Here is an 18,719-nt window from a genome sequence, read left to right as displayed (position 1 = left end):
AAATAAGTCGATTGGAAAGAAGAAGTATTGAAAGACTTTCCGCATTCAGACTTCAATTATAATTATCTTTTGCCTAGTTCACTAAACGGTGATTTGATGCATATATTTTATTGTTGTCTCTTATCGTTTAATTGTTTATAACAGTAATAAATGCTTAACGTAGCCATAAAGACTGTTATTATTATTATTCTAAGGCGCTTGGACGTGGTCACAGTTATGTTTTGTTAATAAAGTTGCTTTACAACAACAAAAACTGCGTCGCGTGCTGATGACGTCATTCGCGGACCCGGAGGAGGGCAGTTTGAAAAAAAACTCTGCTGGGGTTTATTTAACAACTTAGCAGTGCGATAGGAAGCGAAAACCCCTGCAACAAAGCTACTATATCATCGAACTGGCTCTTTGAATAGCGTTGGCACGTTATGCTCGAGCCGCTGAGCTGGCGCTACAGTTAGCAAGGAGCAGCTATTCGGCATTGACAGCTAACAGTCGGTTAGCTCTTGTCGCGTGAGCGACTTTCCCGACTCTCTTCATGACGCCTAAGATTTAGTGGGACAAACATGGCCAGCGTGCACGAGAGCTTCTACTTCAACCCGATGATAACGAACGGCGTTGTCCATGCCAATGTTTTCGGCATTAAAGACTGGGTGACGCCGTACAAAATCTCTGTTTTGGCTTTACTGTACGAGATGAACGAGTCCAAGTCTGCGCTGTCGGAGAGACGAAGGCTGAATAAACTCATTATGCCTCTGCAGCAGGTACCGCCGCACCGTCAACGCACTTGCATTGTTGTTGTTGTTCTTCCTTCTCGAGTGACACTGCTGTGTTCCAGAGCTCAGACATGACTCTTGCCCAGTTCCTGAAGACCGTGGAGGAGTGTTGTCCTCAGACCGCTTATGCTGTCAAAATCAGGTGTGTTGCTTGTCTATTTGAATTTCACAGGCTCTTGTTCGATTTTCCTGAACACGGATCAAAACCAGTAATGTTTGTTGAACCAGCTTCGGTTTGCTTGTATATCAGATACTTGTTTATGTCGTCTTAATGTTTCTGTATAGTGTGTTTCTTTTTAGGTGAACTGAATTGACTATTTCAATTGCTTCTTGGTTTGAATACCACTCTTAACAGTCATAACAAGTGAATGTGTAAAAATATATTTATTTATTACTCTTATATGCTGCTCCATGGTTCCAGGTTTACAGCGGTGTGAGTGAAATGGATATTTACATATTAAATTGAGGTTATTTGCAACGATTGTCTTGATGCACAATATCATTATATAATTTGGCAGTTGGAGAAAATTCCAGCTTTTGCTCTTTTATATGAGTCAAAGTCAATTGAGCTGTCTGGTTTCAATTATTGTCATGCCACATGATGTTAGGCTTTTATTTGCAGATAGCAATCCAGTTATAGCCCAAATGAAAGAGTTAGTTCTTGATGTATGTATGAATGATTTACTCCACTTGAAAAAGTTTCATTTGTCACTTAATTAAATGTGTTGAGGACAAAAAACAAGCCACCAGTCGATTAAAATAATGGAAATAATGCAGTCAGAACGCATGATCAAGATTGCTCTCAATTGGGGCTAAATTCAGTAACTGAACAGGATTTTGATTCTCATTGTGATAATTATTACAATATATTGCTGAACTTTCCATATCGCAATGTATCATACTACCACTCCTGTATCGGGATATGTAATACTGTATCACAAGATTCTGTACCTGTTGAAACACAGCCCTAGTGAATTGTAGGTCAGATAGGTGCCTGTGCTTATTCTTGTGATTTGTGATTCAGAGGTTATAAATGTTACGTCTAGTTAAGCGACTTCAGAGGTCAGAAACAACTGACAGTGACACTCAACACAACTTGAGGGATCAAAGACAGACACAAGCATTGCACACAGTGACGCATCACCACTGGCCAGAAATTACAACAACTGTTCTTCACTGTGATCCTTTTCAATCTCTCCAAAATGTTAAACTTTAAAAATTATGTTTAAATGATGCTTATTATAAATGCAATGTACCTACAGCTAATAATATAAAAATGTAATTTGTTGTGATAGGTTTGAGGACATTTAATTAACATTTAGTCATCAAGAATGAAGAGTTGGTACCTGATGGTCCCTGATTTTAAGCTGTTTCACTTATTTATATGCTGGTTATTTTTATTTCGCTTACTCTGAATTGTCCTGAATATAGCATATTCTCACGCTGGATACATCTTATTTTGTTGTCTTTATTTGTGTTTGTGGAATAGCATTTGCTATTTTTGTCTGACTTAATTGCTGCTTTTGGCTGGAAGATTAAATATATTGTTTTGTTCATTATCTGATCACAATGAATCATTTTTTGTTTTTCACTACAGGCTACATGAAATGGCAGATGGAGAGCTGAAGGATATGGAATACTTCTTCTCAAATCTTCCCACTCCATCCACTGCTAGTGATAATGAAGCCTATAAAACCAGTGTTGTGGGTAAGTGTGTGTGTGTGGTTAGCTAAGCGTTTCATGTCATTCCTTGTCAATTAATGAAATTAGTGGATTGTTTATGTCACCAGTTAATAGAACAATAGGTGTGCACCTTTCATAACACGTAGTAGTGTCAGTTTTTGTCAAGTGTTTTGGCAACATTTTTATTGTGGAGTTCTAGCAGATGTTTGTGGGGAATGGCGTGCGAGTGAGGTGGGAGAGATGGATCTGCTCTGCATGCTTCAACCTGTCAGACTGCATGTTGCCCACAGAGAGTGACAAGGCTGCAGGAGTCATCAGCTTACATGTTTACCCAAACACATTAGCATCAACATAATCGATTCACTGTCACTGATGTTTTGCTACAGCTTTATGTGTATATTGCTTATAAACCAAACTCTCTTAGATCAAATCTAATTTTTGTTTTAGGCCTTTTTATGCGGCACATGCTTCTGGCATACAACAAGCTTTCCTTCAGCCAAGTCTATAAGCTGTACAAGTCTCTGCAGCAGTATTACCACGCTCACTACGCCAAACCCGCTGATGGACAGATCAGTCTCCCGGCACTGGCAGCCGACGAATCAGTCATGGACCTTACCAGCACAGAGGATACTGTAGGGGAACGAATCGACATGGAGGAGGTGGATACTCCTCTGCATGAGTCAGAGCTGAGGTTGGTTTATGTTTTTACATTCCTCTCTTCCCTGTAAGTGCTATTATTATACTCAATAATTTTGTTTTGAATTCAACTCTGTTGGTTTCGCTCAGTGGCTGTGGTATATTGCTGTATTGCTTAAAAAAATCCCAGAAATGCAGCAGATATATTCTCTCTGAGCTGATTCTATTAGAGAGCTTGACACTGTTGTAAATAGGTTATTCTTCCAACTGCCACTATGCAGATTGCTAAACAGGAACTTTGTGGGCTAGTGTCACTCCCAGACACTCCCACCGTATTGTTGGACAATGATTTAGCTTGCAGAGTAGTGGCTTGTACTCTCTGGGAATTCCTGAGAACTCCTCATCTGAGTTTTTGGTTATAATGACTCCAGGTCTGACCATTTAGCGGCCTTATTATAAAAGTGATTTTGTCATCAAAGCGTGATTGAGTGGTGAGCAGCGGAGCAGGATGAACTCAGTATTTATGCTCTGATACACTACAGTCTGCTGCAAATACACTGTTCAGGTCCAATTTAAATAGCCCTCCGTGGCACATCACTGACTTGCTTTATTTTCCTTGATATATTTGCGTATATTCACAGCTAAGCGTGTAACCAACATAAAGATCGAGGGTGTTTAGATCAGCTCTTGAAGTCTGCCTTTCATTTGATGTGGTGGGTTATCCCTTTCATTCCTTCTGTCCTCCTGCCAGAGGATTTTTCAGTAGAATCCTACCTTTTCTACGAGTTATCCTGCCAGGTCAGTTTGCATGCTGAGCTGATGAATAATTCAGGGTTCTCCGAGCTTGCCCGAGTCTGCGAGTCGCGAACCCTCACTGAGAAGCGTGCTTGTTTTATTTACTTGTTGAAGGATGGAAGGCAGGAGGAAGCAGAATGCGCCTTTTGTAACTGAAGTCAATAGGATTAGATTCAGTCTCTTTATAGATATTTCCGAACCTGTTGCAGTGACCAGAGTTAGTCATGTACAATTCCGAGTCTCTCAGTGTTCTCCTCAGTCAGCACTGGCATTCTCATTCACTTATTGTTCCAGGAATGACAACAACATACCAAGCAAAGGTCCCCTGTCACAAAAACAAGCCGAGTACTTTCTTGCACGACAGGTGAGTCAAACAATGGCAGCTTATTTTTGGAAGCTATTGAAGACGTCATGTTCAAAGGTGTGACGCGCGTGTTTGAAAACTGATTTCCCCAGGCATACCTTTTGAAGAATGATGAGAACAAAGCGCTGAAACCCGCCTCGCTGCAGGAAGAGCTTAACAACATGCTGAAGTTTAACCCAGATTTTGCAGAAGCGGTGAGTCTGATTATCCCGTTTTCTGCGGTCTCCCTTCAAAGTTTTTATCAAGAGGCTTGACATGTCCTTCACTTCCACAGCACTACCTGAACTACCTGAACAGTATCCGAGTGCAGGACATCTTCCTGTCCGCTCACAGTCTGCTGCACTACTTCGATCGACTCATTTTGTCTGGGAATGAGGGGAAGAGTAATGGAGACGAGGGATACGGTCGAAGTTTGCGCTACGCTGCTCTTAACTTAGCAAGTCTGCACTGTCGCTTTGGCCACTAGTAAGTAGAGGAGCTGAGTCAGCATGCAAGCGTCACCCTCATGCTCATGTTTAATATTTGCTCTTCTGTCTCCAGTCACATGGCTGAGTTAGCTCTGCAGGAGGCCATACGCATCGCTCAGGAATCCAATGACCACGTTTGCTTACAGCACTGTTTGGTAAATCTAAATGTCTTGAGTTGTCTTGACACGAGGGCGTCCTCACAGTCTGTGTCCTGTGCGTGTCTCCACAACAGAGTTGGCTGTACACACTGGAGCAGATGAAGGGCTCCGACAGCACAGTGTTGACCGAGGACTCTGTGAAAATGGCAGCCCACTACTGTCTGCCTGTGAGTTTTGTCTCATTTTTTTACAAGAGAAATATAACAGTTTCTATTGTGTGTTGCGTCTCTCAAACCTTCTTGTCATTTATTCAGCTCTCCAGCTTTGTTGTGGCCAGTCACATGACTCCCACTCACATATTTGTCTTGATAGACTCTGGATACCTGATTTATTTTTTATTTATGTTCTTGAATCTAATAAGAATTATTTTTTGTGCAGCTATTCAGATGATTTTTACGCTCACGATGCCACTTAGTGACACATTACTTGTAAAAAAAAAACACATAAATCTGACAAAAATAAGATTAAACTGACAGTTCAATAACATTTTTCATTTCACTAAATTCTCTTAGTGTTTCTGCACATGTGAAGAGTGAAACTGAGGATTTAATTGGTGAACTTGCCAGTAGTCATTGGTGCTATTAATGTAAAACGACATTACTCTGAACCAAAATGTGACTTTCTTTTCTTTTTGAAGTATGAAGTATAAACTATCATCCGGACTTCACTGACAGATTAACCTATTTTGGGTTCAGTGTCTTGAGGTCCTCCAGAGAAAGCCTTGAACTTTTTCCTACCAACTAGCTTGATTTTGTGTGATACAATAATAGTAATAATATCAGCGGGAGCTTGTCAGAGTTTTGGTCTGATATCCGCATTTAAAGTCACAATGTGATCTCACTTGAATATGTGCTTGCTTCCGGGGTGCTGCGGGCTCTCCACTGTTTCTCTAATGAGAAGGTGTAAAAGAAACTTATTATCTTTCCCCACTTGAATTGTCTCCACGCCGTTCTGCGTCACTTCTCTACATTCTTTCACTTTCATAAAAGCTTGGGATTCTTCTGTCCTTGTCAGATGTAATGAGTTGTTGTGAGGATCTGCGGTGCTTGTTACTCACTGAGACACCTAAGTTGCCTCCTGATGGATTGTTTTGCAAAGTGTCACCCACAGTTCATGACAATCAACCGCTCAGTTGTGTTGCTCCCATGTCATAGCGCTACTGTTTAAATCCTACTGTTGTTCATTTGATTTAAACCTAAAAATTCTATCGCAGATTTGATTCATGTTCATTTTCATTCCAATTAAACAACATTTCAACTTTCTTTCTGTTATGAATTTGCTGACAGATACATGACTTACATGTGTTTTTTTCTGTTATTTGGTTAAGTAAAGATTCTGAATGAAACCAAGTGATAAATCCGGAACGAACACATCAAGACACCTGCTTGACACTGTCCCGTTAGTCGAAATAACAACAGAGCAGGTTCATTCCTGGTGCACATACTGTCATGCAGTCCCATTGCGATGCTTTTTAAACTTTGTATCGAGTTTTTCTGGTGGCTTCTCATCATCGGTGTATCCAGCATCATTTCCAGGATGTGCTCTGTAGTGACTTCACAGTCCCAGGAAAGAACAGAAGGCAAACAACAAAGTTGTCCTGCACTGTCGCCTCTTTCATCATCCTCATGTGTGAAGCCGAACTGAAGGACTTCCGAAATACCAGCGTGTCAGTGTCTCACATCAGTTCTGCTGAGACACTCGGAGAGAACACTCTGCTCACCAAGAAGTTCTCATTGGGAGTTGAAGACAAGATTATTATCGTTTCTCTCAGAACTCCAAATCAAACTGTACCACAGAGAAGATGTAAATCAGTGAAGATTATAGCACAAGCTACTTGCTGCTCTGACTTGTCTTTTCTCCTGTCTGCTGCAGTATCACGCATCTCTGGGCATTCAGTCCTTGGTCCAGCAGGGGGCGAAACAGGGCAAGCCCGCGCAAAAGCTGATGGACGCTCTGAAGGATACTGACATCGTTCATTGGAAGGACAGTCTGTCGGAGCTGATCGAGATCAGTTTGGCTCAGACCACGTCTATATGGAGGATGTACGGCAAGAGGTGGGTCCCCACACTTTGTTGAAGCCAAGGCAAGGCCTTTCTAAACACATCTTGTGGTGCAGCACCATGTCAGCGCAGCAGGCTCAGCTGCTGCTCAACATGAGCAGTCTGGAGCCTGTCAACTTTGGGGTCCAGCAGAACAACACAGACGCCTTCGCCGTGGTGCTGTGCCACCTTGCCGAGCTTCATGCTGAGCAGGTAAGGCACCAAGCGCTCATCTGTGTGGTTCAGAACAGATAAGATTCGTTTTTGCTCCCATCTCAGGGTCTCTACAGAGCTGCCTCAGAGATTCTACAACACCTGAAGGAGCAGTTTCCCCCTCACACTCAGAACTCAAAGGTACTTCCACAGGTTTTTCTTTCGTCTCCTGTATCATGCTGGTATCATTTTGCCTCTCCCACGCAGCTCTGGATGTTCTGTGATCTGAAAATCCAGTTTGAAAAGCACCTGAATGAAGGCAAATACAACCTGCCAGAACACCTCGTCCCTGCCATCTCTGCTTTGAACAAAGATGAAGGTCTCTACAGGTAAGACAGGCTCATATCCATGATCTCTCCATGGGAGCTTCCACTCTGTCCTCTTTCTTCAGAAAAGCTCAAGTCCTGAAGGCTCTCAACCGGACCACTGAGGCCTCCGCACTCTTGCAGCGACTGCAGGTCCACTGTGAGAAGTCCACATGTACTGAGATGCTCATCAGGTACCTGGTTCATTCACGACATGAGTAGAGTAAAAGCTGAGCGTTTGTTTCACTAGACTTTGTAGACTTTACATCTTGGAAGATGAGGAACACTAGTCACACGGTCATAGCAGCAAGTCTGAGAATAATTTAATGTAATTGTAATTTGTAATTTTTGGTGTTTGAACTGTCAACATGTCAGAGCCAGCTGGATAAATGAGAGTCTGCTTGTCTCTCTCTGACAGAGTGATGCTGTCCACTGCCCAGCTCCACTGGGAGTCCTCCTCTGGCTTCTCCACGGCTCTGCCTCTCCTCCTGCAGGCGCTTGCTCTGTCTCGACAGCACCACCTCCAGTCACTGGCCTCGGAGACGATCCTCCACCTGGCCTTCACTCAGGTAGGTGTGTCTGTGTGTCCCTGGCCCCGACCCCTCTGACTTCACCTCTGCTTCCCCTCCAGTTGATGCTGGGGATTCCTGAGCAGGCTCTGGTGGTGCTGCACGACGCCATCGAGCCGGTCCTTGCACACGGCAGCGTGTTGAACAAAGGTCGTGCTATGCTTCTGGTGGCTCGCTGCCAAATGGCAGTGGCCAAGCTCAGATCCAACAGTGCCACAGGTACCAGCTGACTTCTCATACATGTGTGTGTGTGTGTGCGCGTGCGCGTGTATAAACTGAAACTTATGAACTGGTGCGTGTCGATGCAGAGCTACGTCTGGTCGTGGACACACTGGACCAGGCGGCGGACTATTTCTCCAGGCTGAACTGCAAAGAACGCCTGCGTGTGGTCCACTACCTGCAGGCCCAGCTGCACCGAGCACTGGGTCAGACGGAGCAGTGCAACAAAAGCGCCATTCTGTTCCGCCTGCTGGACCAGGAGCTGCAGACACCTGCACCACCGGTGTCCATGAGACTCTGAGCCACGCTTGTAACTCTCGCTCTGACCACTAGATGGTGGTGAAGGCCTGTCTAGACGAACGCCGTCACATAAACAGTTGGTGAGTGAAGATGAATCTCCATGCAGGCTCTGTTACAGCTCCACCAGAGTTATTGCCCGCGCCTCATGGTGGTCCGGGACCTGTTTATAAACTTAAGCGTGTGACAGGTCTTGAACACACACACACACACACACACACACAGAGGCCAGCTCAAACCGTAATGGAAAAGTTTATCAGGAGCCAGCAGTGCGTGCTGATTTATCCTGGGCATGGCTAATATCACGGCCGGCTGCGAGATGGATGTGTTTCTGTGACCCGCTGTTCAGCAGCGGAATATTGATGAGGCTTCCTCCGGGAGAACAGTCGTCGTCACGTTTCACATCGCGGCTCAAAGTGTGACGGTCATATTCTGAAGCACCTCCTTCAATATAATAAATAGTTTCGCTCATACCCAGCAATCAGTTTTTAATTAGTCTGGCGCGCGAGCGTGAGAATCTACCTGCAGATCTCTGGAGTCATTTTGTTCTAAATAGCATCTTCCCACAGTATTTGAATCAACGGTTTGTACAGAGCTTGGATTTGGGGTGTGTGTTCCTCAGCATCAGGAGGAGCTCCCGGGGCCTGTGTTTAGCTTGCTGTCATCGTCCGCATAAACACGTAGATAACAGTGACAGCAGCTCTGCTCTCCGTCCAAATAGCTGTCATGTGACACAGCAAGACGTCTCAAGTGAGAAACACGACCGACTGTCTGTTTAACTTAGATGAGGCCGCGTGGTGTGGCGTGTCTGGGGAGAAGGGAGACGGTGTGTGTTCTCTGAACAGTGCGGCTCCTCGCACGTTTGACCTCAGCTGACCAAGATGGTGAGGAGATTCTTCATATGGATCTCGTTCTCCATCACCTGACTGGACTGGAAACTTGATATGAGCCTTACATACACGGGGGAAGTCCTCACTCTGACAGTAGCAGCGTGACAGAATTTGTATCCCGCCTTAATCTTTGTTTGAGCAAAGTCAACTGTGGTTATTAGACCCGATTTAATGTCAGAGTGGAGTAAAACACTGTAGGATAGCGCTTGATTTGAGCCCCGTACAGGGGGCAACTAATTCTGACTCATTTGTGGCAGAACTCCAGCTGCTTACTTATATTTACGACAATTATTAGACTTGATGTCTGAGTGAAACTTTGACTGTCCCCTAACCTTTGAAAACCTGTGAAATTCATTTAAAACTTGATGACAAGCATTTCAAGTTTTAAACAGTGGGGATAGAAATTCTGACAGGGATACAAAAGTTTGCACCATATAAATGCACACGTCTCCATATACAATAGGCCAAAAAAAAAAAAGTAATGTAACATCCATGTAAAACCAATGTACAACTACTCTATAATAAATCTGCATCCCAGTTATACTTATGTAGAATCAGGCGTGGTTAACTCGGTCTGAGAAAGAGGGCGCTGGCAGGCTCCCTCTGCCCCGCCACGCTGTCTTTCTTGTGCTGCATGATGCTTGACAACAAGAGGCAAAATCAACTGGCACTTCGACTTCATCACTAGCTCCCCCACTCACCAAACACTCGCCTCCTAAACACTGAGGGGCAAATGTTGCTTGTCACGTCGCTTCAACAGACATCAAGCAACAGCTAGCGTTGTCCTTGTAAGTGTCACAACATTCCCCTTTCCTAAAACCGGCAGCTAATTCCACATGTTTAAGGAGGATGTGCGTGGTGGAGGCGAGGACCAGAGGCTCAGTCAGAATCCTGGAGTGCAACTAAAGTTTTACCCACCTAAAACAGCAGTTGTGGGGGAAGTACGGTGGCCCTGAAGGGCCAATGGAACAACTAGTACAATGACAGCACGACTACAAAAATGGAATCAATACAATAATAACAAAACTTTGTCATTCCATTTTTGCAGTCTAGCTTTTCTTTTGTGGCTGTCATTGCCCCTACTGGGCCACTGTAGTAGTGAAGCTCAAAATGCTAGATTGTATTCTGAATATTTTTTATTACTTTACAGAGTATGAAATGACGATTGTCAGCATTTCTCCTTACAAACATGTCTATTTGGACTCAGAAATAGTAGTGATGCACCTATGAGGCTTCATGAAACAGTGTTCTCACTTTCAGAGCCCACTAGATGGCACTGTCTGCTCCAAACCTCACATCATCTTCACCACCAACTGACCCTTTAAATTGTGTTATCATGAAGCCTCATCAGCCCACCACTACCAGCCAGCCACCCACCCACCAGACCCCCAGTGCCCTCATTCCGGAACTCAGCAGGTGGTGCTCTTTCAGCTTTCATTGAAATGTTGTGACACTTTCAATGGAGAGAGCGCCCTCTAGTGGGCTCTGAAAATGAGGACAGTTCAGCAAGCACATCACTACCCGCACCTGGACTGAGGTGCTCCGGCCATGCTGCATTTCTTGGGTTTTGAGGTCATGCCTCAACGTTGAATCGGGTTCAGGTTCAGGTTACTGGTGTGTCACAGCGCCCTCTCTCCACCATGGTGCGCGGTGGCTCTCGGTGTATCCCGAAAGACTCATCTTGCTTTCAGCAGTCCACACAATGCTTTTCCATTAGCTTCTTGTAGACAGAAGTGATTTGGAGCTCAGTGTCACTTGTTTTTCTGGCCTTCAGTCCTTTCAGTGTTGAGTCTTCATCTCTTAATTTTAGGATCTTCTTTTGCCGCCTTTTCCACCATAACCAGAGGAGTGAGTCCTTCACATGCATCAAGTAATAAGAAAAAAAAGTATCGAGGCACTGTACGTGAGACTTCAAGGTCGCCAGACATGATAGGTAAATTATTGGTCTTTGTCATACAACTGGTTGACATGTTCCTGAGTTCTCCTGATATGTCGTCTTCAACATGAAACCATTTCAAACAAGCAGGTATGTTCTGTGGGAGCTGCGAGACATCAACAGGTGTCAGACTCAGGTTCTTAAACGTCATGGTTTACTTGCAAAACAGTTTTTTTTTTTTCTCATTTGATCCCTCTTCTGTGAGCGGAACCTCACAGCGTCCCGGAGGTTCCATTGAATCAGTATAGACCACTTGTCCAGGTCGGTGATGGTACGGCCGTTGTGGCTTCCGGAAGCCTATATTGTCTTCAGTACCCTGCAGGATACCCTCCTTTCCTGGGGTCTGACTGTGCACAGAGAAGCTCTCCCTGCCGAACCACCGCCTGGACCACAGAGTCTGGGATCTCTAGCAGCTCCGTGACGTGGTTCTTCTGTGTTAATCCCTCCAGAACTTCCTGCCAACATGTTCAAACAGACGATTGTTTTGGTGTCAGAAACGACCACCAGGGTTCCTTCACCAGGACCAACAGAATGGAATTGATGAAGTCAAGTATGTTCCAAATTGCCGGCTCACCTTTTCGAAGCCCCGCTCCACCACCGTCATGTCGGGCTTGAGCTGATTGTGTAGCCGCGGCGCCGACACTGACTTCTTTAGGTCGTAGTTGAAGAACAGAGAGTTCAAGATGACCTAGGACGGGGCGAGTTGTGGGTACAGTTACACACAACCTGCGGGCGACTGTCAGACGTGAGAACAAGCACGTACCAAGGCAGTAGATGTGGTGATCTTCATTCCTCCTGACGCTCCGACCACCATTTTGACTCGGTTTTCTCCATCAAAGATGATGGCCGGACACATGGACGACAGCGGCCTCTTACCTGGAGCATATGGCGTTTCAGCCGTGTCTCATTCTAGTCAATTCATTTGCATCTTCCACACCTGGTCTGATGAAGTTGTTGACTGACGGAGGAACTCCGAATCCATTGATCATGTATGGAGAACTGAAGTCGTCCATTTCATCATTAAATATGATCCCAGTTGAGCGGGACATGACCTTGGATCCAAAACTGCAAACAAAGAGTGATGAAGCAACGGCAGGCTTTATTCTGAAGGGAAGATAAGGTCTGCAGAGTTATTTCATGTCTGGATCAGATATCCTACTAGAGATTAATGGTGCTGGTGGCAGCCACAGCGCTCCCATCCTCGGCAATGACGGACAGGTGAGCCGTCCCGTGGTTATCTGGGACGTAGTAGTGCGGCTCGTAGTAGCTGCCAGGGTGTGTGGTGTCGTCCGTGATTCTGCCTCTTATTGCGTCGGCAAAATATTTGGAAGTCATGTTTTGGATGAGCTGAAAGGAACAGAACGAACCGGTGACTAAGCAGAGATCTGTCAGCTTAGCGTCATGCAGTTTGTCGGCACAGCAAGACTGGAATTACTGTCCCGTATTCCTGCGAGTTTGCATGTGAAATAAAGTTGTCCTTTGTTGCACCGGTGCTGTCACAGATCTCTCAAGCTGCCCCGCCGCTTTACCTTAACTCAGATCGTGTGATGTCCAGGATAGTCTCAGTCCGAGGGCCTCGCCTCAGATTGAGGTCTGAGTAAAACTTTAAGGCCTGTTTATGCTCGATGTTACATACGGATCTGGATACAGGTGGAGCCTGTCAGTGCTCTTCGGTCATTTCATCCGTTTCCACAAAGTTTACAGATACGGAGCAGTACCACCTGTTATATGTAGCTCTGAGACACAAAGAAGACATAACAATGAAGGAAACGCTCCGTCCTCAAGTGGCGATATAAACAACTCTCTGTTTCTGTTTCCTCTTTTGTGCAAGAGCTACATGATCAACACTGACTCCACAGTCACCATGTTGGTTTTGGAGTTGGTCGTTGTCTTTTGACTCTTGGCTGCCCCCAGTGGATATATTGGTGAACTCTTGTAAGTATGTGGTCGGTGGTCATTTGAATATGATGGATGCATGTTTGTGCTGTACATAAAGGGAGCATAAATAGGCCTAAAAACTGGTCTTGCACAAAGGTTTCTTCCAATTTAGTTTTTTTTCAATTTTATGATGCACATTTTTTATGACAACTTCAACTGTATTCTCAATTTTGAGAATATTTAAATACATATGTTGAAGTATGTTTTTATAAATTCAGCAAATGATTGTTTCCTTTGATCTTTTTGTCCTATTCATTTTTCTTGGGCGCTTCCCCCCATCTCAAGGCTCTTTGTCTTCACTCCTCCTTTCTTCACCATCCTGTCATATAATGTTCCTCAAAGGAAATGTCATTGCCTGAGCCTTCTGAAGCTAATTCCACTTGAGCACTTGCTGTATAGCATTCAGCTTTAACCAACCCAGGGATCCTGTTTCACTTCAGCACTTTGCTGAACCTCCTCGTGATTCTTTTGAGTCCAAATGCAGCAAATGGCTTGTCAACTGAGACGTGGTTGGGACCCCGTGGATGGTCATACCGAGAAGACATCTCAGTGAAGACTGAAATCCGATCGGAAAAATGGATTTCGAAGCGGCAAAGTATGTACACATCACACGCCAAATACAGTACGTTTACAGAACAGTTTACGATGAACAATTCAGATCTTTTTGTTGTGATCGTTCACACACCACGGCATCTGCCACGGTGTTTGCGGAATGCGGCCCCTCGCCGAGTTCTCGCTTCTAATTTGGGCCAATATCGATAATGTCTCTTCTTTTTGCCTTCAACTGTTCTCCGCCACTTCGTCCGCCGTTGCGTTCCATGCCTGTTTGTTTTGTTGAAGAATTGCAACGTTTGGCGCATATTGATGAGGTATAGGTCAGATAAACGTGACCCGAGCGTCTGCACTACAGTACCATCAGAGGCATATCCACTTTATGTCCACATACTAGAGGCCTGGGGCGGCTTTGAAAACAATTGTACTGTTGACATTAAGATCAGCGCAAACACATGGGTTTCCCGGACATGACTTCTGCTCTGCATTTGTAAGGATTAGGAATGTCCCTGGAACTACTCCCAAGACCCCATGCCGTCTTCTTTGATCCCACGCTTTCTCTACAAACACTTATTGGACGACTCACGTCTGTGATGTTGAGGTAGCAAGGGTCCCCCAGTTGGCTCCTCTTGGCGTAGGCGAATCGGAATGCCTCTATGATGCGATGGTATGTTAGCGTCTTTTCCTCCGCTGTTGCCACGCTTGAGTGTGTGAGGTTGTACCCTAAGAGATGAATATTATTTTACCCTTCCTGTTTGTGAAAGCACGATGCCAGTTGAAGCACCGGACAACAAGGCGGAAAGATTGGCCGGCGGCGCTGAGCAGCTTCCAAAACAGACTGTCCGGGGACGACCTCTTGGGAAACCCGACATGTTTTCTTACGCATGACTGCGGAGGCGTCCTGCCAGGTCACTCACCGTCCAGTATGTTGAGTATAAGTGCCAAGACCGGACCGCTGGAGGGAGCGTCTGGCACGTACATGGTGTATTCCCCAAACCTCAGCTTCAGGGGGTTTTCATGAAGTATCGGCTGGTATTGGAGCAAATCCCGGAGGGTGATGATCCCACCTGGAATACACGCAGCTCCGTATTTTGGTCGTCCTTGAGCGGAACAACATGTTCACCGTGTGTGCGGTTACCTGCTGCTCTGATGTCCTCGACGATGCTCTGGGCCATCGACCCTCGGTAGAAGACGTCCGGACCCTCTTCTGCTATTCTCTGGTACGTATTTGCCAGCTTGGGAAATCGGATCAGGTCCTTCTCCTTCAGGACATTTTTGTGAGAGTCACAGAACACCTCGCTGGAAAGACAGACGTTTATTTGGAAGCATGTGGATGACCCATGTTTTTCAGGTTTGTGACCCATTATAATAGAAACAGCTTTTAACATTGGTATTCAAATACTATTGAAGGTGACAGATTGCTTCAATCTGCGTCTGTCGGTCTACAGTTGCCATCTAGTGGCTTTGCAACGGGAACTAGTTCTCTATCGCAATGAGTTACATTGTTGCAGAATTGGACTGCCTCTCACCCAAACTAGCTGGGACAGGCTCCAGCACCGTAAAGAGAATGGTAGAAAATGAGTGCCACAATGCTGTAACTCAGAGAGAGAGACACCTGTGGTTGGCCCCCAACAGTAGAGTCACAGCAGCTCCTCACCACATGTTGGCGTCTCCCTGAATGAAGTCTTTGCTCTTCATGATGGCGTGAGCCAGGGCCTTCCCGATAGGAAAGCCGTGGCGAGCCAGAGCGATGCTGGGCTGGAACAGCTCCCTCCACGGCAGCCTGCCATGTCTCCTGTGAGCCATCTCGTACCCACGGATCTCTCCTGGGATGGCTATGGACAGTCCACCTGTCGCATGGAAACACAAGCTCTGACTATCCCAGGGCCTCTGTCAGACCACCAGAAAGAGAAGGCTCCCTCATCCCGAGTCAGATGCCGGAGCTGGAGTCTGGCTCCAGCAGCCTGCAGCGACAACAGTCGGTACCTGTGCGAGAGAGCTGGGTGTTGTTGCCAAACATGTCCTCTGTGGCGTTCATGGGCGCCGTCTCTCTGGCATCTATGGTTTCCACCTTCCCTGCGGTGAGGAACAGAGCTAAGAAGTTTCCCTCCACCTCTCGGAGGCCGACTTGCCTGTGGAAGCGTTGTAGATCACAAAGTAGACCCCTCCTCCGATGCCGGTGCTGTGTGCATTGAACATGCCCACGCAGAGCAAGCTGGCAATGGAGGCGTCCACCGCAGAGCCTTTTTTCTTCAATATGTCTCTGCAAATGAGCACCGGAGGCTTTTTACGTTGGGCAAATGCAGCACAAAAAGAAAAATACTTTTCTCACCTTCCGATTTCGGAGCATTTCCCCGCATCTGCAGCGACCGCTGCTTTTAGGAAAAACTGTTCAGAGCGAGGGGGTGGGTTCTTCCTGCCTAAGCCCATGAGCAGTCCCAGGAACAGGCTCACCACGGTTACAAGCAGCGCCACCACGCTGGCAATCACACGCTTCCCCACCATCTTATTGGTCCAGGATGTGGACACACCTGAGGCTGGTTAGAGCTGGAGGGAACCAGTCACAGTGATTGGTTCACTGTTGGACATACGCACATGTAGCAGGCAGATTAGCGGTGGTGACTGTAGAAACCTGACTTTGTATCCTTGTTATTTCTCTGTCCATTAGGTACATACAGACAAAATATTTTAACATTTCAAATGAATTATTTTGGAAGAACATTTGCGACAAATATGTTTTTTTATTTTCATTTTTCTAGTAGTATAATTTAAACGTTCAACTGCAAACTTGACTTCAACTAGTGCTCTTATAATTTTCTTTTTATTTCTATACTTTGGACTGTTTAAGACGACCACATGTGGTAACCCATGGTTTTAGAGTTGTCTACGGTGTGAAGTATCACCTTGACATATGGTGAGAGTGAATGACACATAATGCACGACACACAAGTGGATACAAGCGGCTGATATGAGTTTTCTATGACAGGTGCAGAGCTTGGGTGAGAAGTTCTGTCACTCGGGAGAGACTCGGAGTAGAGCCGCTGCTTCTCAGCATTGAGTCAGTAGGTTCGGGCATCTCATGAGGACGCCCCCCTGGGGGCCTCCCTTTGGAGGTGTTTCAAGGACAGCCAGCTGGGTGGAGACTGAGGTGTCGACCCAGGACCAGGTGGAGGGATGAGACCTCTTCACTGGCCTGGGAGCGTCTCGGGATCCCTCAGTCGGAGCTGGTGGATGTTTCCTTGGAGAAGCTGCTGCCCCCACGACCCGGCATCAGATAAGCGGTTGAAGATGAAAGGATGGACCATCAAACATCTTAAAAATGTTCACTAAATCAAAGTCATATTTATGATCATGTCTTTAAAAGGAACTAGAAGGGCGCTGGGACAGTGCAAACCTCCGCCAAGCCTCTCGCTTTCGCCTTTGATTTTATTGCTCAACATGAACACTGTATATCAAATATATTCTGAGAACAATGGGCTTGATCGGACTGCAGGTGTAGCATTAGGGATCGACCATAAGCAACACAGCAGCAATGAGAAATCCTTCAAAACGTTGTTAACAGCGGTGGAAACTAAAAACAAAAAGGGTTTTTATTCAGTTTTTATAAAATATCCGGGTCAAGATGTGGCTGAACCATGTCTTGAGTGACACGTATTCCAGCTGACCTCCACAGGCACCTCAGGCACAGCAGACCAAACACAAGGAATGTAGGAGGTGAAGATGAGCAGCCGGGCTGCGACAGGTTCAGAAAACCGACCGTGAAACGTCATGTCTACTTCTGCATCCCTCATTCTGACGGCGGCTGGCGACACTGGAACGGAGCTGTCTCTCCCAACACAGAGTTCACAGTATCTTCACGCTCCTCCAGTCTCGCATCCCTCCCATGTAGCTAACTGAGGTGTGTGTTTACAGATTCAGCTGGCGTTCTGCTCTGACTCCTGGTCGGGTGATTGGCTCAGGAGCCGTGTCAGAGTCTGTTTGGATTATTCTGCCAGCATCTCACCACCAATTGAGATGCAGGGCCATCCAACAGAAGCGCGGGTTCAGTGGCGGGGGCCTGCGATCCTGCGTGAACACTGGACACACAGAGGCTCAGCCGGTCAGCCACCGCTGCCGTGTCTTCTCATGAAAGCAGGCTGGTCGTGTGCTGAATCCCCGCGACTTTATTTGACAGGCAGAGGTGATTTATGGCGAGAGAGAAGAGCGGCACGTCAGGAAGTCGCCGCTCCAACATTGTGCTGTCATCACTGTCACTCTGTGATCTTATTAAATGTCAGTGTTTCATCTCAGGTTTTCATTCTGACATCGCTGTGAGCTTCCTCGCCTGTTTTCGCACGACAACAGGGGAGGCTTGTCGACGCCCATAACGTCAACGGCAAATCAGGTCAAGCTGTGCTGCTGGTTCTCAGCAACAGGTGGAACTGCAAGAGCAGAAACTGCGGTGCCGCACGTTCAATAAAATAAGCATCTGCTGGCTGTGGTCGTAAGTACGGGTGGACGTAAGTCGAGCAGGTCGTAAGTCGGATGTTACTTGTTTTTATTGTCTGTAAAAATATAAATAAGTCAAAGTCACCTTGGAAAAAAATGTGCCAATAAGTCATACTGTTTTACTCTTTGAGAACAGGGTAAAACAGCTCTCAATCACCGACACAAGTCAGCTTCCATAGTTTTACTGTCCGAAAGTATTGTGGCCCCATGTTGTTGCACATAAACTGTTTTGTATATTTAAAAATAATATTCTTTGTTAATAGACTCACGCTCACCACCTTAGCTAGAAAGTCATGATGCGCATTTTTCTTTATAAAATGAATAAACTACAGTGGTACCTCAGTTTGAACAAAAATTTTGAGATTTTTTTGCTTCGGATTTCGAACAAAAATCCAGAACTCGA

The 18,719-nt window shown here is 45.8% G+C and overlaps 2 protein-coding genes across 8 annotated transcripts; one reads left to right on the top strand and one right to left on the bottom strand.

The window, feature by feature from the left end:
• The first annotated feature begins 291 nt into the window (after positions 1 to 291).
• Positions 292 to 18,606, top strand: anapc5 (anaphase promoting complex subunit 5). Of its 7 annotated transcripts, XR_008415577.1 has the most exons (19): positions 292 to 755; positions 830 to 909; positions 2,365 to 2,474; positions 2,898 to 3,141; positions 4,176 to 4,245; positions 4,338 to 4,439; positions 4,520 to 4,710; positions 4,786 to 4,867; positions 4,945 to 5,037; positions 6,743 to 6,924; positions 6,987 to 7,122; positions 7,189 to 7,263; positions 7,330 to 7,451; positions 7,514 to 7,621; positions 7,846 to 7,996; positions 8,059 to 8,215; positions 8,305 to 13,871; positions 17,741 to 18,008; positions 18,119 to 18,606. XR_008415577.1 is itself a non-coding variant. In XM_053871157.1 (17 exons), exons 1-17 carry the CDS (start codon positions 558 to 560, stop codon positions 8,514 to 8,516), a joined length of 2,313 nt encoding a protein of 770 aa, XP_053727132.1. In that variant the 5' UTR covers positions 292 to 557; the 3' UTR covers positions 8,517 to 17,733. The 7 variants fall into 7 exon arrangements, 1 of the variants encoding a protein (XP_053727132.1); XR_008415576.1 differs by lacking the exon at positions 18,119 to 18,606 and having other exon boundaries at positions 17,741 to 18,112; XR_008415578.1 differs by lacking the exons at positions 17,741 to 18,008; positions 18,119 to 18,606 and adding an exon at positions 14,593 to 17,733.
• Positions 11,236 to 16,396, bottom strand: ggt1a (gamma-glutamyltransferase 1a). Its single transcript, XM_053871158.1, has 12 exons — positions 16,161 to 16,396; positions 15,961 to 16,091; positions 15,815 to 15,904; positions 15,486 to 15,678; positions 14,967 to 15,127; positions 14,746 to 14,895; positions 14,415 to 14,551; positions 12,498 to 12,685; positions 12,276 to 12,403; positions 12,102 to 12,214; positions 11,913 to 12,026; positions 11,236 to 11,793 (listed from the first exon to the last, which is right to left on the bottom strand). The coding sequence occupies exons 1-12, from the start codon at positions 16,331 to 16,333 to the stop codon at positions 11,647 to 11,649; spliced, it is 1,725 nt and encodes a 574-aa protein (XP_053727133.1). The 5' UTR covers positions 16,334 to 16,396; the 3' UTR covers positions 11,236 to 11,646.
• Positions 18,607 to 18,719: the final 113 nt, after the last annotated feature.

The sequence above is a fragment of the Synchiropus splendidus genome, chromosome 7 (genome assembly GCF_027744825.2).
Source record: "Synchiropus splendidus isolate RoL2022-P1 chromosome 7, RoL_Sspl_1.0, whole genome shotgun sequence".
NCBI classification, from domain to species: Eukaryota; Metazoa; Chordata; class Actinopteri; order Syngnathiformes; family Callionymidae; genus Synchiropus; species Synchiropus splendidus.
The sequence above is the reverse complement of the archived record's forward strand: the minus strand, read 5'-3'. Positions and strand labels throughout refer to the sequence as shown.